Source organism: Rosa chinensis, chromosome 6, assembly GCF_002994745.2.
Source record: "Rosa chinensis cultivar Old Blush chromosome 6, RchiOBHm-V2, whole genome shotgun sequence".
NCBI classification, from domain to species: domain Eukaryota; kingdom Viridiplantae; phylum Streptophyta; class Magnoliopsida; order Rosales; family Rosaceae; genus Rosa; species Rosa chinensis.
The window spans coordinates 53151736-53173127 of NC_037093.1; the positions used below are offsets into that span (position 1 = coordinate 53151736).

Genomic DNA, 21392 nt, shown 5'->3' on the forward strand with positions numbered 1-21392 from the left:
TTTTGGTGTGAGAGTGAGAGCTCAAAGCTCTAAAGCTATGGGCGTTTCTAACTGAGAAATTTTTACATAGGGACACCCGCACCATATGGCGGTACGGCCCTCCAATCAGAAGAAAGGAATTTTTCCCTATTTTCTGAAATTACCCCTGATTTTTAATGTGAAATATCTAAAATACCTCTCTGATTCGGCCGACGCACTGCCACGTGGTGCGGGTGCGGTACGGAAGTCTGTCTCTTTCTAATTCGTTCAATAATGTACGTTTAGTAGGGAGTGATCTGACTTTTGATGTACTTGGAATAATTGGCTATGGACACCTGGCGAAAATCCGAGTCTCTCTTAGGCAGTGTTCGGTAATAAATGATTACAGTCAGACCAAAAAAAAAGTAATAAATGATTAGATCATGTAACAACACACGCGTTTTGTAGGACTATGAAAGATTTGACCAATGGGATTGCATTTGATTGACTGACCTACTAATTATGGATTTGTAACTACACTCGTAAATCAACACGTTTATATATACCGACGGGTTCGCACCTGTAGTGAATGCACGTGTCATATGCATGGTCCAGTCTGTTGCAGGAACTGGAGATATGAAATCACTAATTCACTATATATATATATATCCTTAACTAAGCTGGTTAGATAGTGACATTGTGTTCGTTGTATGATGGTATTATTAGACGATCAAACCCGGGCCGATTTGTTCTTTGAACATCTTCCATATGCCGGTCTTGACCAAAATTGATCGAGTCGAGATTGATATTAGCACCAAATATTTGTATGGGATCATTGCCAACATATCGTCTGTTGTAGCGTTAGCCTTGAGATCGTAGGTGCTAAAAGCTGCATGTATTTTTTTATCTTGTTACATTGATGCGGGAGGGTCCGGGAGGAGATTTAAACTTGGGATTAAAATCAGTCAATAACAAAAAATATTACAACACAGTGGAAAAAAAAGTTGTAAGCAATTGTGTACCTATAGTTACAGATCCATCAATATCAATAACATCTATGAGCCATACGAGCTCAGTTCTAACTACATTTTAGACCCGAAACTTTGAGCTAGAATGAAAAATAATTAGTCTCGAGTGTCACATTACAAACTTGCCAGTAACATTAAGATGAACCACTTTATCCTCTCAAGCACCGTGTATAAATAATGTCAGACCACGTGTAATGACAATTCACCATCACGTTGATAAGCAAAGAGCACCAAAATTAGAACCTATAGTCCTTGAGAGTAAGACCATAGACACGCCACCACATCAACACCAAGAAACCAACACCCCGTGTCTAAGGAAAATAAAACTTGAGATCTCATTCAATACTAATTTGTTGGAAATTACAAAATGTTTTATCATTAGCTCAAATGTATTTAATATCAAGGGTTAAATACTGTTTACTCCCTGAACTTTCAGGGAAAAAACAGTTCAATCTCTCCATTTTCAATTTCACACGTTTACTCCATCATCTCTCATTTTTGGACCAATAAGTCATTTCCGTTATTCTCCGTCCAAAATATCTGTTAAGTAGGTGACGTGACAGTCTTTCTGCTGCAAAATGCCTATTCTACCCTCACATCTTTTTTTTTCCTTAATTTATTGTTTTATTGTTTTATCCTTTTTCTCTTTCTGTTTATCTATTCTTCTCCTGGCTCTCTCCCCTCCACCGCCCACCACCGTCTGTTTCTCTCACATGCTCCGTTCTCCTATTCCACCCACCTCATACACACTAATCTCCATTGCAACCTCACATCCACCAATCCTCCTCATCAGCCATCACCGCCCTATCCTATCCTCTCCACCGCAATCTCACATCCACCAATCCTTCTCATGACCCATGACCTCCCTATCCTATTCTCTCCATTGCTGCACAATTGTCCCTTATCTCACGCTCGACACCCTTCCACCACCCCCATGTCCCCAAAATCAAAACCCAAAATGCGCAAAACCCCAAAATCAGTAATCCAAACATAAACACCATTACCCCAAACAACATTACTCCAAATCAGAGAGTTTCTGAAACAAAGAATGAAAAACCCATATCAATCTTCCTCCAATGCCGCCTCCGAATCCATGCCCCAATCCCCTCCGCCATCACCAACGCCGCTGCTGCTCCGCCCCCAAATACCCTGCTCCCCAAAAACAAGATCAAATCTTGTCCCTCCGTCGCCTTTCCCAGACCCTCCTTCGCCCACCAGAGCCGCCATCCAGGGCCGCCGTCGAACAAATCAAATCAAATCAAATCTTTCCTCTTATAGAGAGAGAGAGAGAGATGGAAGGGATGATGTACCACGAGGTGCAGGAGTCAAAGCTGTGCGCTGTGCATTGCATAGTGGTGGCGTTGCAGGGTCCTTTCTTCTCCAAATTTGATTTGGCGGCGGTCACCTTTGATCTCAACCAAAAGACGCACCAGACAATGCAGCTCAACCTCCGAGCATGACCTAACGCCGCCGCGGGCGATTTCCTCTCCGAGGAGTCCCAGAACGTCTCCCTTAAGAGGAATATGCCTTCGTCGCAATAGAGAGATAGAGATCTGAGGAAGGAAGAGAAATAAAGGAGAGAGAGTGAGGAAGTGAGGGCAGACATTGAGGAGTCTCGAAGGAGGAAGTGAGGAGGAAGAAGAAGAGATAAATAGAAAATGAAAAAATAAACGCATCAAAAGAAAAAAGGAAAAAATAGAGGAGCCAAGGGTATATTAGACATTTTAGCGGAGAGGATGTTGTCATGTCACCTACTTAACGGATATTTTGGACGGAGAATAACGGAAAGGACTTATTCGTCAAAAATTGAGAGATGAGCGAGCAAACGTGTGGAATTGAAAAGGGAGGGACTGGACTGTTTTTTCTCTGAAAGTTCAGGGAGTAAACAGTATTTAACCCTACCAACAACTACATTTTATATAAATAATTGAAAAAAAAAGAAATACCGCGACTTTTACTCATTCTCTCTCTCGCTCTGCTAGGGTTAGGGTTTTGAGTATTTCCAAGTTGTGCGGCATCCTACTTTCATGGCTGCAGCGATCGCATCCATGACTGCCAGACTTGCTGCCAAGTTGTCGCTCAAGGAAGGAGAAGAACCGGTGGATTTGCGGAATCTTAGGGTTCTGGGGAAGGAGTTTTTGGCTTGCAATTTCTATTTGGTAGGGAGGCTTAACACTTGCAGGGTAGTGGTACTGGATTCGTTCCGGAGTGCTGTGAGATCGATGTGGAGGTTGCCAGGGATTGTGGAAGTCCAGCCAAGGGGTGAATGATTTCTATTTACTTTCACCCATGAAAGGGATGTTGCTCGTGTGAAGAAGGGAGGCCCATGGTGTTTTTAGCTAGCCATGCTTCTCCTGAATGATTATGACGGTTTCTCGGAGATTTCTTCTGTGAAGTTGGACTTTGTTTGGATCTGGGTTACGTTGGAGGGTATACCTCCGGGCATATTGACTGAACTCACTGTCTGGTTGGTTGGTGGGACAATTGGTGAGGTTATGGAGGTGGATCGCATGGCGTTGCGTAGGGGAGATGCACGGGTCAGGCTTGTTCTCTCTATCAATGATCTGGTGCGTCTTGACAGTCAATTTAGGGTTTCTCCTGTTGATGTCTTAACTCTAAGATTTAGGTATGAAAGGCTCCTAGGGCGTTGTCACTCCTGTGCTATGTTGCCCTAGGGTGGATGACTCGGAGGCTGACTCTGTGGTGGAGATGGGATGCAGCCTGCAACAGGGCCGATCATTCCAGCCCTTGTCTTTAGGGAAAACGTTCTGCCTTCTATTTCTTCTTCTTTGCTTTCTGCCATCAAGGTTTCTAATATGCTGAAGAAGAAATCTGTGCAGATCTGAGAGCTTCCAGAGCTGGTGTCCTCCGGGACTGAGGGTACCTTTGCTCAAGCTCAGGTGGTAGCGATGCGTCGTCCCAGAGATGAGGACGTTCCTGAGGACGGTAAACGGGGCAAACATAGTTTGACTCTGGTTCCGGTCACCTTGCAGTCGGAACAACTTGGCCTCGAGCTTTCTACTACAGGTCTGGTAGATGCGAAGATGCCTCAGGAGGTTTACAAGAAGAAGGGAAGGCCTCGTGGCTCGAGAAACAAGGTCAAAGCGGCACAGGCGGGGTCTACCTGTGTCGGCTCTGAGTCCATGGCGTCCATGAAGGCGGGGTCCCTTGATGGAGGAGGTGATGGTGTGCATGGGATGCAAGTTGGGCTGGCCTTTTTAGAGCCCGTCTCCCAGTCTGGGTAGGAGATGATTCCCTATTTCATCTAGGGTGCGATATGTCTTGTTTGATGGCAGCAACGTACACCAGAAGGGTCTTAGGTGTCAAAGCGATCAAGGAAGTGTTTCATGCTAGGCGGCGTAGGGTTTCGTAGTGTCGTAGTTCTTTCGTAGTTTATTGCTTTTGCTGGTATTTTTCTCTTTTGAACTTTAGTTTTTTGGGATTTATTTTGGTTTTAGTACTCTGTTGAGCTTGCATTGTAATATGAGGGGTGTTTGTACCCTTCATGCTTGACCGAGTGAGGTCGTCATGATTTCGATCAATGAATTAGTCTTTCGTTGCCCTAAAAAAAAAAAAACTACATTTTATATTGGTGTGGGATAATAGAATCATTTTCCCACTTTTTGTCATCTGAGAATCAAGAAGGAAATCTCCTTCAAACAATCAAACCTAGTCTGAATAGGAAATCCGTTACAAACCCCTACTGGTAGTTTTTCTATTTAAAAATTTGATAGAATAAATATCAAAAACAAAAATCAACCGCGCCTTTCTTTCTGTTTTGGTCTGAAGTCTGAACCAACCGCCAAAGAAAGCGTAAACAATATTTGGGTTTTTCAGCCGGAGTGCAATTACGATTTTGATTCTCTCTCTCTCTCTCTATCCCGAAATTTTGAAATGAATTTCATAAGGATTAGTAACAGCGGTGGCTGTTGATGGAGGCGTCAACATTTCACCTATTCATACTAGGGTTTCTACTAGCCGTTGCAACGCGCTCTCACGGTGAATCCTCGACGTGCCTGACGGTGTACAAAGAAGGCGGCGCTCCGGCGGTCTTTCAATCCCCAAAATGCCCTCGCTGGAAGCACTCCGATTACACCTCCGATTCTCGAACCACCTCGCGTTGCCAATCGGCGATGCTTCAAGGTCGCCGGAGGTCTATGGAGGACCGCACTCTCTGCGCTCTCGATCTTCGCATTCCCTTCCCCGGTACCGCAATTACTCTCTCTCTAAGTCTATACTTGCTTTATCTCTGTGTCAATTTGTGTGTTGTGGCTTTTGAATTGGGGTTAGGGTTTTAAATGTTTGTAATGTGAAAATTGGAGCAGGTAGGGTAGGGATCAAGGAGGTAACAGTTGGAGTTGTGGCGGTTTTCGATGGTCATAATGGAGCTGAAGCTAGTGAAATGGCTTCGAAGCTTTTCTTGGAGTATTTCGTTTTGCATACCTACTTTCTTATTGATGCATCATACTCTGCTAAGTTGAAGAAAGCTTCAGGGAGTTTGGAAACTAGTAAAGATCATTATACTCTTTCTCGACGGCATAATTGGGATGGCCTACTAGATGGACATGAATTGGACATTGGAAGGTGGTTTTCTATATTCCTATTTCTTATTTGCTTCTCGTGATTTGACTCGAGATGATAGTATGCTTTATACTTAAACCATTGAAACGCTTTCAACTGTATCACATCAGTGACTTCTAAGTATCAGTCGAGAAATATATAAGTTCAAGATTAAGGCATTATACTTTGAATATCAGACAGTAACTTGCATATTCTTGTTGTGCTGTGCTGCAACTGACACAACCTCTTGCTAGTTAAAGATGGTGATTTAGCTAGTTATCTGAGATTTACATTGAGTCTGTAGGTTACTAGTTTTTCTATTTCTTGTGGTTTTGAGAATTTTAGTTGTATGCTTTACTGGATTAGTTATCTCGAAGGTAGTGTTTGTACTTGAAAAAGCTAATCAACTACTTCTAGATTCTTTATAATTGTATAACTTTTGGTTTATATCCTTGTAATTTTTCTTCTTTCTTCCTGTGCGCCTTTTTGGTATTTATGTAGTTATCTTTAGATTGTTTATGATTTCTCAGGTTTACACATTCATACGAAGCAACAGTTGATGATTCTTATCACTTTGAAATTTTGAAAGAAGCATTGTTGAGGGCAATTCATGATGTTGATGCAAAATTTTCTAAGGTACATTCTATTTTATGTTTCTCTATTTGTTTTAAGTTGTTGTGCTGAATAATTAACTTTCTTACTCTTTGTTGATGTTCCCTATTGAAGGAAGCGTATAGGAAAAATCTTGATTCTGGTTCCACAGCCACAGTTGCACTACTTGCTGATGGTCAAATCTTAGTTGCCAATATTGGAGACTCAAAGGCTTTTCTTTGCTCAGAAAAATTTCGATCCCGTGCAGAGGCTAAAGGTCAGCAGAATTTTATCTTAATATGGAGATGTACTGTTTCAAAGCAGATTTTCTTTAGAAATAAATAGGACAATGAGAACCTTAAGTGATTTATAAATGCTCTCTCTCTCTCTCTCATATTCTAACTACCTTCCTGTAAGTTTGATTACGGGTGTGATTAGCTTGTGTTTCAAAAGATAAGTACATGATAGGAGTTGTTTATTTTCCGGTGGTTTACATACTGCAGCCGCTTATATAAGATTATACAGGCAGGAAAGAAGTAATGGTGCTATTTCACATCTAAGAAACCATGAAAACTTTGGATTGACTTCCTCCGCTGGACTCATGCATTTTTCAGTTAAGGAATTGACAAGAGATCATCATCCGGACAGAGATGATGAAAGAGCTAGGGTGGAAACTGCTGGTGGCTATGTTTTGAAATGGGGCGGTGTGCACCGAGTAAATGGTGAACTTGCTATTTCCCGAGCTATCGGTGATGTCTCCTTTAAAAGGTGGGAGCAACTGGAATGTGATGTTGTTTTTTTTTCTTTTCTTTATTGCACTTTGGAAGAAGTTTCTGATTTAGCGTGGTTTTAGATACTGCTTATCTTTTACATTGCCAGAAAATTAAAATTTGCATTGCTTGTCTTTTACGACACCAATGTTATATAAGTTGCCTCATAAAAAAAAAAAAAAAAAAAAAAAAACTTGGTATCGGTTGGAACTCATTTTCAATTTTTGTACTGGACTGTCTTCAGTTATGGCGTTACATCTGCACCAGAATTGACGGATTGGCAAACCCTGAATGTGAATGATACCTATCTGGTGGCTGCGTCTGATGGAGTTTTTGAGAAGATGAGTTTGCAGGATGTTTGTGATTTGTTGTGGGAAGTACGAAGTTTCAATCCTGGGAGATCAGATCTTTCTTCCTCATGTTTGTACTCATTAGCTGACTGCATAGTGGGTACTGCATTTGAAAAGGGCAGTATGGATAACGTGGCAGCTGTTGTTGTTCCATTGGCATCTATTGGTTTTAATGACAGTTTGTTGAAGGAAAGTGCATATCAAGAAGGAAACAATGATCGTACAGTATTAGGAACACAGAAGTTGACCTATGAAGGATCAGGTGGGTCTCCTATGCTCTTAAACCTTCCTCTGGACATTCATTGTATGGATAGGATTTTTTAGGGCCCAATTCAAAGATTATAATCAAAAGGTTTTGAATGGGTTGTGTCCTTGATATATTGAAGTAACGCACCTCTTATAAACAAAGGAGACTAGGAAGCAAATGACAAGTAAAAGCCTCTAACTGAGAATGTAATCAAATGATTTTTTTGTTTTAACATACTTTTCTTGTTACATTAACTTTAATTGCTCATCTTCTTATGTATTTATGATTAATTCTGTTATAATGGTCAGGTAATAAGCTCAGTTACGACCTAAAGCAATTGGACTATGCTCATCCAGTTATTTCCAAGTTTAAGAGGTTATTGGTAAGCCCTTCATCAAATTGTTTATTGTAACCTATTCTATATTCCTGCGATTATGCGTTTATAAACTGGAGGAATCGAGATTTTTTTTATCACTTTTGATCTGTGATTAAGAGCTTGTCTCTTCCTATAGAGTATAGAGTGAAATTGTTTCTATTATTGCAAACGCTATATGGTTAAACGGTCTTTGCAGTTTTTTTTTTTTCCTTTTGCACCCAAAAGTTGTATATGATATTAGATATCATATGATCTCTTAGAATCATTGTGACATACATATTATTGTGGTTAGTTATGTGCATATGATAAGACAGAAAAGATGTTTGCGAGTGATTGGAATAATGATTCAATTGATTATTAGTGTTACAACTATATTATCTGGAATTATACTCTGTTTGAAGTCATTGAGTTGAATGTCTAACTTTAAAGTCATTGTAGGTGATTGATTTTTCAACTATTTTCTGTTTCTATCATTATAGTATGATTGAATGATGACTGATTTCCTTCCTCTAGGTAGAAGGAAAACATGGCTGTGTTGGCTGTTTTTATTTATCCGAGAACCTTGATGAACATGCGGAGTATGTGTTGCAAACAATGGATGACCATGAAGATTATGTGTATGACCTGCCCCAGGCTCTTCCACATGCTCTTGACCAACACTTTGGTGAGTGCAAGTGTCAAATGCAAATTTTAGCTCCACGTTGGTCATGATCTGATTTTTTTTTCTTTTGAAATGGTCATGATCTTTTTATTGAACTGTAATGACGTGCAATGTTGTCGTTCTACCTGAATGGAAAACCTGTGGAGTCTCTCAAAACCTGTTTTTAATTATCTCTCTCTTATTGCTGTGATGGATGGAGAACTGAAATAAGTACTTAAAACACATAATTAGTGGACACAGGCATAGGTTTCTGGTGTAACAGTATAAGACTTAAGAACGCAATGTGAGTTTTTATAGAATTGTATCTTGTTTCTGCTTACTGAGAGCCACTTCTAAATGTTTGTTCAATTTTAGGTGGACTTCTAAGTTTGTACCATAACCAGAACTTTTGCATGCACCTCGGAATTGATGCTGAAAATGGTAGAGATCAATGCATAAATGGCTTTGCCAGTTTCCTTGCTTTGCTTGAATCAATTCCTTTCGATGATGCTGGTTCAAATAATGGATCATTTGAGAATTCGATTCCCGATATGAGGTACTTTATCTTTTTTTTTTTTTTTTTTTGCTCGATTGTCTCTGCATGGCAATTGTTGTCAAATTAGAAGTTCAGAACAAATTCTATCAGTAATGCATATTGTTGGTGCATAATATAACTACTCCATTGGTGTGCGGGCATTGTCTAATTATTCCTGAAGTCTGCAGGATTTCAGACTCCTCTATTTTCAGGATCTGTGATCCTTGTTAGTGGGAAAGACATTAGTTTTCTATTATTAATGTCATTTTTTTGAGTGTTTGTTCTTGATTGTAACATGATCTGTACATGATTGCAATCACATATACAAGCACAAAATATGAAAGAGATAAGAGGACTTGGAAGAGCAGGAGAGGAGTTCCCGTGTTATTTTTAAAATGAATATTTTACTTCTCATGAGTGTTTAACAAAACTTGAAGGGTGTAAATGTTTCAATTAGCTTCAACTTTCTGGTGTGTTAAGATCATCAACTATTGTTCTTTAGATATTATATAGAAAACAAGATGGTAGTCATCAACTATTTTCTCCTTCTGTCCAGAGCATAGGCATTAATGAGCCAGAGATTGTTTCAAATCGGACTAAAGTACACCTCTAAATGACCAGCAGAACAACTATTCCTTCATTTCAGAACTTCCTAATAAAATTTTACTTGCAAGTGAGGCATGGATTCCTTTGAAAATTGTTTTGTACTGTGTTATAAATCCTGCCAAATGTTCAATCATTGGTTTGAGTATGGCATCATATTTCTCCCATTTATGCTTATGTTATTTTATGCGTCAGATGTGGATTTGATACAGTAGAAATTTTAGAAACATTGACCTTCCTGGCCAGGTATGTACTAAAGAAGAGGTTTGGTCGTGGATCTTATGGTGAAGTATGGCTGGCTTTTAGTTGGAATTGTGACCGAGACAGAAACGCTTCAGACTCAAGTAGGAAAGCTAAAGTATCTCAGTTGGTTTTGTAATTTTTAATTTTTAATTTTTAATTTTTTAATTGGGACATTAAAGATAATATCTCATTTGCTCAAAATTTTCATGTAGGCCCTCGTGATGAAAATCTGTTCATCTTAAAACGGATAATGGTAATTTCTATAATCAACTTAATTTTGACAGGTTGTGGTTTAATGCATTCTGATCATATTTATGCATACGCAAAATTCTATCTATTTAGGGATGTAAAGCTTGACTTCAGATGGTTTCATATTTTCTGTGGGGACCGGGGAGGGGGGTTCAAAAATTTGACATCCTTGTTAAGTAAATACTGAAACCGTTACCTGTGCAGAAAAAAATGTTACACCAAAAACTGGATGATCAATTGATGATGCTAATAGATAATTTCAGTTTTGACTTTTCTTAAGAACTTATTGCGTTATTATTTTTTCTCCAGTTGGTCTACATTTTCTCCCAGTTAGCACTATTTCATATATTTATATCAAATATTCAATGTAACAAAATTTAGTTCACCTTTCTCCCACTGTACTTTTAAACTATTGCTAGGACACTGAGTTCTCTAGGTATTGTTGCTTCCAGTTCCTTTTTTTTATTTTTATTTTTTGATCATTATTATCACTTTTTTAAATGCCATAGAGTGATTTACATTCTTACTGTTTTGCTTCCTCTTTTGACTCATAATCATTTGCTAAATTTCATGTCTATGTAGCAGTTCTTTTATTTTAAATATTTTAGACATTTGAAATTCTGATATTGGATTATGAGTAAAAGTTTTACTGGTGATCTGATGTTATTTGTAACAGGTGGAGAAAGGGGCCACTGTTTATTTAAGTGGTTTACGTGAAAAGTATTTTGGAGAAGTTTTTCTTAATGCATCTAATTGTCTTGGAGGTTCACTATCAGCTGCCACATCAAATTCTGTTTTGAATGTATCATGGTTCAATTTCTATGGCCTAGTAGAAAGAAATGATTCAATGGCAGATGAAATAGGAAATAGTTGGACTACTGAAAGCTTGTTTGGAAACAAATTTAGACTGCATACCGATTTTTATGAAGAAGGTCTGAACCATATTGCTAGATATGTAGAGTCCTTCGAATCCCGAGCAAATGAAATATGGCTAGTATTTCGTTATGAGGGTATATCTTTATCGAAGCTTATCTATACTGTTGAAGAAGACATGAATGCTGATGAAGGGAGGGATGAAAAAGTGAAGCATGTACAGATCTTGCGTCCATCGAAATGGTGGCATTGGTTGAAGACAACAAAAGAAGGACAGGAGCAAATGCGCAGTCTTATATGGCAGTTGGTATGCTTTGATTTCCCTGCAACTGTTTCACTAGATAGATTATTGATATACATATTGCTATTTTGTATAAATGGTTGCTTGGACTGGATGGATGACATACCATTAACTTATACTGGTTTGACTTGTATAAGTTGGGATGAAAATTCTTTGATGCATGTTAGTTTTTTGTTCGGAGGTTTGCCATTCTTTTCCTAGGTCAACTGCCTATGGTTATTGATTAATATCATTGAGCAATTTCTTATAGAGAAAAATCAAAGGAAAAGTCTTGTTCAGAAGATTGCCTTTTCATTCAAAGATAAATCTGAGTTTATCAATTAAAATATGGCTATATGCTGAGGTAAGATAACCACTCACCAGTCGTTTCCTTACTCATCGCCTAAATTGGTGACCTATTCTTGCTTATAATTAGTTTTGTACTCAGTTTTTTCAACTATCATGCTGGCATAGTTTTTGTTAGTTTCATTTTTTGTCTTTGATGTTCCACATTTGTTCATTCTTATGCTTGTGTTTTGTAACCAATGCACTCATGACCTGACTTCATTTTTACTCAGTTGATGGCATTGAAGTCCTGTCATGACCGCAATATTACCCACAGAGATATCAAACCTGGTGAGTGCATCAGTCCAGTAATTATAATTAATATCACAGCTTAGATATAATTTCATATAAAATGCAAGTTGCAAATATGTATCAGTGTTAAAGAAGCCAATAAGGGACCTAATTGGACTAGTTGTCTGATTTTCTTTCAGTTTCTTCTTCAAGCCATCTTAATACTATTTGTATTATTAAGTCTGAATGTTCTTTCAAAGTATTGATAGTCAAGCATCTATAGTTGTTGAATGCCTTTATATCTCTAAAACTTATGCTCTATATGTGGTAGAAAACATGGTGCTATGCTTTGAAGAGCAAGACACTGGGAGGTGTTTGAAAGGAATTCCACATGGAGAAAATTTTACCACAAAAATGTGAGTTCATCTTACTTGTTTAGTGTGTCTATATGTTAAGATTTTATTATACTTGGTTCACATTTTGGTGCATAACCTGCATATTTCTTTATAAGGTGTCTATCTGATAGATTTTACTTAAATACTTAGCGACCGTGGTTAATTTCTTTCTCTATATTATACATGTTTTATTTATATTTTAAAAATTAATATATATATATATATATATATTTAATTAACGTATCCATCTCGTACCCGTATCCTAAAATATTTTGAATTTGCCGTATCCACGTATCGCACCGCATCGTATCCGGATACTCGTACCCGTATCGGTGCTACTTAGGATATTGGTAAAAGATGTGTTTGGAGTTGGACTGACCCGACATATTGTGTTCTAGGATAATATAAATGGGATATGTTTTAACTTCTAATCTTTTGTATTGCCTTGCTACAATGGTTTTTGGTCTGAAGAGTTCTTTTGACTTTATATGAATGCGAGTGGTTTCAAACTCATTTAACTGCATTACATATGTACGTATCAACATGAAATTAAAGAAAAGTTGCTTCTGTGATGTGTGAGTTTTATATCTATATCATAAGTGGTTCTTTACTTTTGTATATACGTGTCCTAGTTTAATTTGTTGTCTGAGCTTTCCCCCCCCCCCCGCGGGCGGGTCTCCATTCCCTTCTTCAACAATGTAGTCAGGCAAGGTGGTGTTAATGCCTTTAAATGAATTTGTTTTCACCTTGTCTGCTATTCGTTTGTCATAAATAAGGGTATTCCTTTCCCTATGTTTTTCATGTTGTGAAATGGCTATTGATGTCTTTGGGAAATCATTTAGGCGCATTATTGACTTCGGTAGTGCAATGGATGAGTTCACTTTGAAGCATTTGTATGGTTCCACTGGACCATCCAGGTATCTCTTCTATTGTGGCTTCTTTTGGTACTACTATATATTGTTCAAAATTGTATTGAATTTGTGTTGAATATTGATTATGGTGTTTCTCCAGAGCTGAACAGACGAATGAATATACTCCTCCTGAAGCCTTACTTAATGCTAATTGGTATCAAATGCCAACAAACACAACTTTGAAGTATGTTTAGATATAATTTAAATTTAGCTTTCGATCCACATTTCTGAAGAATTGTTTTTATGTATAGATAATGCATTTAAAGTTGGACCTTGATCCACATTAAGTTTATATGTATACTTAATTTTTGACAGATATGATATGTGGAGTGTTGGTGTTGTGATCTTAGAGTTGATCTTAGGATCACCAAATGTTTTTGAGATCACTAGTTACACACGTGCGCTTTTAGACCAGCATCTTGAAGGATGGAATGAAGGCTTAAAGGAGCTAGCATACAAGTGAGTTTTGTCATCAAGAATTCCTTAACTATGTTTTTGTGAGTATAATGCTTAATTTGTATATGTTTCTTTTTGGCGACAGGCTTAGATCACTCATGGAGCTGTGTATACTAATCCCCGGTAGTTTCTTACACCATCACCACACAGACCGAGTAAGATTTCCTTCATTCATTACTATATGTTAAGTATAGTATTTCTAAATAATAGTGCTTAGGGAAAAAGCTTTCGCACAAGCATGAGATTTACCTTCAGGTCTGCAGACAAGTGTGGATGCCACAAACCAATTTTGAAATGGAATTGTTTTACAAACATAGATACGTATAATGTCACCGTTGAATCATTTCATGATAAATTTGTGAAGATACAAACATAAACATATATAAAGAATACAGAGAGATGTTTCATAGGGATCCTCTTCAATATCGTTCCCTTAACCATTACATGGGAAATGCATGCTTTACTGTGTGAGAAGTTTGATCTTTCCCTAAACCCTTTAAAATTGGTTAGTTCTTGCAGAAATGTTATACACTTATACCTAGTGTTGTTCTTTCACTTCTTTTTGAGTCTTTCTTAAACTATATCTCCAGGGCATGCTTTTGCAAGTAATCTTGTCAAATACTTGTATTATGGATTTCACTTTTGACTTTTTGAGATTAGGTTGGAGCATCACCAGCTTCCTGGAAATGCTCGGAAGAATTTTTCTCCCATCAAATAAAGAGCAGAGATCCTCTTAAGTTGGGGTTAGTAAATGATTATATCAGTTGTGTCTTATCATACATGATATGTCTTCTTTATATTCTTGTTCATTAACAGCCCTTGGAATTCCAATGTAGGTTTCCAAATGTTTGGGCTTTGCGGCTGGTGCGCCAGCTATTACTCTGGGACCCTGTAAGTTCTGATTAACATTTATTTTTGTCCCTAAAAATTACAGACGGTATCTAAGCATCATGTAATTCTTGGGTATCTGGCACTATGTGGGTTATCTAGCAAGAAATTTTGATATGATTGAAACATTTTCATTATAGGGAGAGAGGGTGAGTGTTGATGATGCTTTGCGGCATCCATATTTCCAGCATCCTCCTCCCACAGATTCAGTTAATGGGAAGTAATAATACTGATTATGTACAGTGTTTTAGACTGATTTTAGAGGTACAATTCCCATTTTGTATAACCAATACCACATAATGTTTTTTCCATCAGAAGTTTAGGAGTAATGGTTGTTTTACTTATTTGTTTATTTATTGGAATGCAGGTTTTACATGCAAATCATCTAGTTCAAAGCTTTACTTCCTGTGCAAAATGTTTTCAACTGATACTCTGGAGACGCTTCAATTTTTTCAGCTTCTTCATCATCGTTGGGATCTTTATCTACTTTTTTTTTTACCGACTCTATTTGTATGTGTTTGTTATGACAAGGCCGTATTTTGTTAAAAGTTATTTGCTCGACGTTTGAAACTGTATATATGTAGCAAGAGCAGTTTGCGAAAAATTGAAACTGCATATATGTAGGACTTGTGAAGCTAACCTCACTGAAACTGTACATATGAGTTCTCTAGTCGCATGGTAAAAAGTAATTTTTTAGTGTTTTACGAATTTCAGTTCTTATATGGGTTAATTTTTATATATCGGCTAAATACGGATAGAATGCCTATAAAAGCATGGGTAACTTACCGATTTAATAAATTATATAGCCAACAGCTTAGATTACAAAATTGACCTGTAAAAAAAGAAAGAGATGTGACATCAAGGTGTTTACACGTATACTTGCTTGCTAGTATACACGGTGGTGATACAACTTTGAACTAATAAGATGAATTTTCAATTTCTCTGTTCATGGCTCATGGCTCATGGCTGTTTACACGGCTGTGAAGCTCCAGCATCTCTTGATGGTTTGGGTCGACAGAAAGAGCAGCTCGACAGTCTCGCAGTGCACCCATGACATTCCCAGTGTGCTCATGGAATGCAGCCCTCAAGTGCAAAAGGTGGAGATCGGCTTTGAATGCAATTGCCTTTGATAGTTCTGCAATTGCCTCTTTTTCTTTGTGGCTATCCATCAACACTGTTCCATCAAGAACAAAAAAAAGCTCCATTTCAGTACCATTCGAAAAGGAGAATAGAACCAATTTATGAGTGTTGAGAAAGAATGAAAACCAAACCTGCAGCTCTATATCTGTAAGGGTATACCCGAAGTGGATCTAATCGGGTGACCATCTCCAGATCTGTCTTTGTGAGTTCACGATCACAGTATTCAGATCTTTTCTCATAGGCAGATGCATTATTCCGGGCTTTCTCAATCAGTTTGGTCATTTCTTCATAGGCACCGGCCTTGTCGTTTTTTAGAAAATGAACCCTAGCAAGGCCCTGGTGGGCTCGGGTATGCCTGATCTTAAGAGCATTAATGTAGCAATCAGCTGCCAACTCTAACTTCCCACAGTCAACATAAACACTTCCAAGGTTATTTAGCGCCTGGCAAATGAAAAGTGGATATAGGTTAGAATATGCTACGAAACCTGAGATGACCAGCACTCCAGATCAACAGCTTCTTTCAAAGGTATGAAAAGTGACGATTCCTTGGGTTTTAGGCCACTAAAAATTAAAACTTGAAGGATAAGATATCATAATAATGACCAGCAGTCCATACAATTTTGCACCCTAGTCAAATGGAATATGAAATACTTTTGCTAGACAACACATTAAAGTGTATAAGGAAACCATTCATGATATAGTGACAGAAATCATACCTGGCCTTTCCGCAACCTGTCTGAGCGGCACTTCAAGGCGTCTTCTAGGAGAGAAACAACAGTTGAGGAACAGGATGGATCTTGGCTAGAGTCTGCCAGTGCATATGCTTTCAAGAAAAAGGCCTCAAAGGATCTTTCAATTTTGATAGATTCTTCAGCTTTACGGAGCCCTTCCTCACAGTGGCCTGTGTCGTATAAGATCCATCCCTCATACACCAACTTTTCATGTTCGCTGGATGCATGTTGACGAGCTAATTGTAAACTCCGCATCGCAGCTTCAGGACAGTTCAACCTGATCAAGTAGAGACATGAGATTTCTACTGACATTCTCATTTACAGCATAAAATGCCACCACTTATATCACAGGGAAGGCAGGACTCCAAAACCAGAAGCAAAAAAAAAATCTTATAATTTGGAAGTAATTGTATTTGGTACATGACTTTGGAACCAGAAAGAACTAGAAGAATTTAAAAAAATTTTGAAATCATTTTATTTTTCCATAGACACATTTGGGATTCTCAAATATATTTTGGTTAACATAAATACACACATTTTACAGGATAATTAACAAAAAAATTGGTTCTGAGGTCCAAAAACATACCTGAGGAGGAGCAAAGACTGTCTGAAATAGAGAACACCTTTTGCCTCATCAGATTCAAGCATCTGGTAAATAACAGAGAGGGACCCAATATCATCAACTGAAGACCACCTATCATACAGTTGCAACCAACAATCTGCTGCTGTCCAATTTTCAACATGCTCACGGACAAGTGTACGAAGTTGGGATGCTGCAACCCGTCCCTCCAACATCCTATAATCTGGGCAGAGAGTAAGTATGGCTTGAACGTCACAAATGGCTGATTTATAATCCTCAAGAGTGAGGTAGAAACAAAAACGGAGCTCCAAGCAATCCAATGCAAGTTTAAACCCAAGAACCCGATTAATTTCTGCGAGTGCAGCTTGAGAGTTGTTTTTTCTCATTAATGTAGCTGCCCGATACATGTATGGATAAGTAAGAGTTGGGTCCAATTCAGATGCTTTCTCAAGGTCTTCCCATTTCTTATCATCTTCACAGTATAATGACCTCTCCTGGTACATCCATCCAAGAGGAATAACAGAGTTGATCACAGAGCTCAGCTTTTCATATGACCATACTTTATGACCTTTGATGTAATCCAGTCTAGCTAAACCTGCAACTGAATAAATATGGCCTGCAGTTAAAGCTTCCTCAAAGAGACGCTTCGCTTCATCATACTCTTTTCTCAAGAGCCTCAGACATCCCAACTGATGAGATGCCAGCAGTCTTTGCCTATCATTTTCAGAAAACTCTACCAACCGTTCCAGAAAACAAGCTGTTTTATCTGACTGAGGATCAATGTTCATAGCAACTTCACTTAATAAACAGTACAGTGAAAATGAGCCTGGTCCAACCATGATCGATCTTTGCTCTCTATCAGCATGCTTGAACAGCTCCACCACCCGGTCGTCATTCAAACAATTAGGAAGATCTTCCAAGAAAACTTGTAAACATGATGCAGCAAGGACACGACAGTTCTCTTCAAGTGCATAGTCCATGAGTTCCACTGCATCATCTCTAGAAGACACCAAGGAAGCAAGTTTCCTGTCACAAGCATCTTTGAGCTTTTCGCAACAAAATTTATTAGCAAAAGCTAATATTTCCAACAAAAGATGTGGAGGGACTTCACCCAAACTTCCTGTTTTACTGAACTCATTGATTTCCTTCATACCAGATGCAGAGATATTGTTTTTTGACAAATCTATGTCCTCGCTAAGTGATTCTGAGAAGCACCCATTAAGCATGGCATCAAATGGAGCCGAAAGGCTGGATATTTTCTGCCTATCACAGACTATTTTCTCATCCTCGATTTTAAAACTGACATTTCTTGACATCTTGTTCCCACCCATTGAGATAGTCTGATGGGTACTAGCCTCACCATCAACAGGAAACTGAGCTAAAACATCTACCGGCCCAAACTCCTGTGCACATTTTCCACAAGAGGAAAGCAAGTCAGAAATATGATCTTCCCCTTGCTTCTCATACTTCAACCATGCTGCAAATACGAGCTTCTCATGAACACTGTTGGCTTTCTGCCAAGCTGCACGGAGGCTTCTCCGCATCAGCTTGACTTCTCCAAGGCCCCTAAAGACCTGGAATTGTAACAAATAAAGATTTGACTGCTCCTGTGGAGGACACAACTCAAGTTCTTCATGAATTTGAGCTAAAACCTCCACATAATCAACTGGCTTATAGAATGGGAGTATAGGCGGCTCGGGCACCTTTATAAGAGATTCTCTACAACAATTGCAACACCCCCAAACCCCCCAACATAAAACGACTATCAATATGCTGAATTGGGAAATATAAACATTGATTCAAACGAAAAAGTAACTCAAAAAACAACTTACATAGAAGAATATGAACGGAAGGAGGAGGAGGAATTTGAGTTTGAGTTTGATGAAAGCTTGGAAACCTTCCCTCTTTCGACTTGGAGCCAAGACTGTGGATTGAGAGCATTGAGCTGCGACTCTTTACAAGACTCGGAGGGAAAGAAGGTCCTCATAGGGCATAAGACCCTAAGCAATTCCCAGATCTCCAAAACGGCCAGATGGGATTATCCCCTCCAAGACTCAAATCACCCAGAAAAGCTCCCGAGTGATCCAAAACCACTAGGCTGATAAATCATACACAAAAATTCAAAAAATTACAGACACAGCCAAAACACCATCAATGTCCAAATGGACTTTTAGCAACCAACAAATTGATACACCCAGAAACAGATATATAGCTTTCATGCGTTTTCAGTTCCACCACAAATATCACAAGTTCCTAAGATCTCTACCAGAAACAAGGACTCTCATTAGAGCCCACAAAACCAAACAAAGTGCCAAATCACCATAACCAAACAAAATGACTGAATGAGAGATGAGAGAGAAAGAGACCCACTTCACTTTAACGCACCAAATTGCAGGACCCGTTACAAGCTCATAGAGAGAGAGAGACAGAGAGCTTCAGACAGATGATGGGGACCAAAACTGAAGGGAATCCAGATGAAAATTCACTTTAACTTTGCCCCCCCCCCCCCCGGCTTTCTTTCCTGTTTGCTAAAAGAGAAAGTTTCATCCTTTTTATCTTTCTCTCCCACTTTCCTTCTTCAAAAATTAATCTTGGAGCAAAAATTAAGAAAATTTACACGCCAAGTTGGACTTTTTATCCGGAAAACGACATCACTTGACTGTGGAGAGGAGCCTAAAATCCTATTGATTTGGCTGGTTGTCTGATTTGGCTGGATTGTCTGGTTTAAATTACATCAATAATTCAATATCACTAATTGTCTTTTTTTTTTTTGGGTACAAATATCACTAATTGTCTTTTCCACAATCATAATGGGGTCCTTGGAATTTATTCTATTCATTAATTTACTCTGAATCTAAATTAAGAATGAGGATCATAGTGTTAAGCCAGTCTGTTTAATTTTGTTTGGAGAATAATGCCAGGAAATTAGCAACTGGGTTCCCAAAAATTGGAATCCATGGTTGACAAATATACAATGAATGCCGTTTATTTTTCTTACCTGAAAAATTGTACTTCCATGTTTCATTAAGGTAAAACTAGTCAAGGTCAGACATGAGAACACAGTTCTAGGGTACGAGTGAGTTACAGGCAAGATTGTCTCTTCCCGGAGAAGCGATCCCCTGCACATGCCTGACACAGTTCCTACAAATGCCTATGTTTTCGCATTTGAATTCTAGGAAAGGGAACATGCGTAATGACCAAAGTGGCCCTGACATTCGTTTCCCTCTGAATAATTTAAAGGGCCGAAGCAGATGAGTCCTTTGGAATCGTCGTCGTCCCTTTGTTGTGGGACAAGGAGAATGAGATTAATTGGGAATCGGAAACTTGACTCGGAAAAGAGCTCAGACCTTTACTTCTATCCGTAGCTTTTAGACATGGACATGAAACTAGTTTGAATTCACATGCTACTTGGCATTTTTAAAAACATTTGAAAACGGTTTAGTAGTTCGATATGAATAAGGTACTGATATGGAGTTCCGACTTGACCATTAGGATTGTTCAGTCGACCAATTAGGTAATACTATATGCATTGTTGAGACTTGGGTGTGTATTGGAAGGTTTCCTAGTGGCAAGTTAGTGATCAAGCTACATGTCATCCTTTAGGCTATCCCCATTAGATGGCCAACTCCATTTTAGACTTGAAATGCCAAATTTGATCGCCAACTCCATTACCCTATTACAAAATTGACGTGGTTATCAAAAGGTCTACAGTTTGGTCTGCTTTAGACCTTCATTTGGTCTGATTTTAGACCTTGTCTTAGGCAACAAGTGGGTGGGCGCGCATCATACAACACGTAAGCACAAGACTATAATTGACCTCAACAATTAAGGACAGACAAATTATACAACGTACTAATTATTACAAAGGATCTAAAAATTAGTCATGTATCTACCCTAACACTATTTTAACCTCTCACTACAGATAACGATTGAAGACGGACAAATTATACAACGTACTAATTATTACAAAAGATCTAAAACCTAGTCATGTATCTATCCTAATACTATTTTAACCTCTCACCACGGATAGTTATAAATTATATTGAACAAGTTCTAGTAAATTAACAATATATGATATAATAAATCACGAAACCATATTAATTTTTCATATACACCAGTAACCAACAGACTAAAATCATAAAATTAAGACTAATCATAATAATTAATGTCAACGAACAAGTCTCTAGGGTTTTGTTACCTAGAAGAGAGCAAAGGACTGCGGCAATGGAACTCCTCCTATCTTCGTCGGATATAGCAAACGAGACTCCTCATCGAGGGCACTGGAGTTTCGTGATGAGATTTAGGTTCAAGCTGGTTGGATCTCAAAGGGTTGAACTCAGGACAGAGTAGGTTTTGAATCAACGATCGTCACTTGGTCACCTGGTTGGACGCTAGAGGACTTGCGCGGCATC

General features: G+C 38.5%; 2 protein-coding genes across 5 annotated transcripts; one reads left to right on the forward strand and one right to left on the reverse strand.

Moving 5' to 3' along the window:
* Window positions 1-4731: 4731 nt before the first annotated feature.
* On the forward strand, window positions 4732-15233 carry LOC112173758. 2 transcript variants are annotated; one of them, XM_040509266.1, is made up of 21 exons: window positions 4732-5192; window positions 5312-5570; window positions 6077-6182; window positions 6273-6414; window positions 6641-6905; window positions 7152-7519; window positions 7813-7886; window positions 8394-8544; window positions 8896-9076; window positions 9854-10002; window positions 10114-10154; window positions 10827-11330; window positions 11882-11939; window positions 12211-12295; window positions 13117-13191; window positions 13286-13369; window positions 13501-13644; window positions 13727-13796; window positions 14302-14384; window positions 14478-14532; window positions 14897-15233. In XM_040509266.1, exons 1-21 carry the CDS (start codon window positions 4919-4921, stop codon window positions 15095-15097), a joined length of 3369 nt encoding a protein of 1122 aa, XP_040365200.1. In that variant the 5' UTR covers window positions 4732-4918; the 3' UTR covers window positions 15098-15233. The 2 variants fall into 2 exon arrangements, with proteins under 2 accessions (XP_040365200.1, XP_040365201.1); XM_040509267.1 differs by having other exon boundaries at window positions 4733-5192; window positions 9905-10002.
* Window positions 15234-15305: 72 nt separating this feature from the next.
* Window positions 15306-19503, reverse strand: LOC112173759 (ETO1-like protein 1). Of its 3 annotated transcripts, none has more exons than XM_024311443.2 (6): window positions 19351-19503; window positions 18813-19078; window positions 16987-18699; window positions 16386-16677; window positions 15801-16110; window positions 15306-15703 (listed from the first exon to the last, which is right to left on the reverse strand). In XM_024311443.2, exons 2-6 carry the CDS (start codon window positions 18965-18967, stop codon window positions 15483-15485), a joined length of 2691 nt encoding a protein of 896 aa, XP_024167211.1. In that variant the 5' UTR covers window positions 18968-19078; window positions 19351-19503; the 3' UTR covers window positions 15306-15482. The 3 variants fall into 3 exon arrangements, with proteins under 3 accessions (XP_024167211.1, XP_024167213.1, XP_040365202.1); XM_024311445.2 differs by having other exon boundaries at window positions 19366-19474; XM_040509268.1 differs by lacking the exon at window positions 19351-19503 and having other exon boundaries at window positions 18813-19316.
* Window positions 19504-21392: the final 1889 nt, after the last annotated feature.

Bases quoted from the DNA above. Each gene is read 5' to 3' on its own strand.
- LOC112173758 (XM_040509266.1), top strand. From the start codon at position 4,919: ATGGAGGCGTCAACATTTCACCTATTCATACTAGGGTTTCTACTAGCC. The intron at 6,415-6,640 runs GTCAGCAGAATT...TACATACTGCAG, and splicing joins ATCCCGTGCAGAGGCTAAAG to CCGCTTATATAAGATTATAC. The intron at 13,645-13,726 runs GTGAGTTTTGTC...TTTTGGCGACAG, and splicing joins TTAAAGGAGCTAGCATACAA to GCTTAGATCACTCATGGAGC.
- LOC112173759 (XM_024311443.2), bottom strand. From the start codon at position 18,967: ATGAGGACCTTCTTTCCCTCCGAGTCTTGTAAAGAGTCGCAGCTCAAT. The intron at 18,700-18,812 runs GTAAGTTGTTTT...CAATTGTTGTAG, and splicing joins TTCCGTTCATATTCTTCTAT to AGAATCTCTTATAAAGGTGC. The intron at 16,111-16,385 runs GTATGATTTCTG...TTCATTTGCCAG, and splicing joins ACAGGTTGCGGAAAGGCCAG to GCGCTAAATAACCTTGGAAG.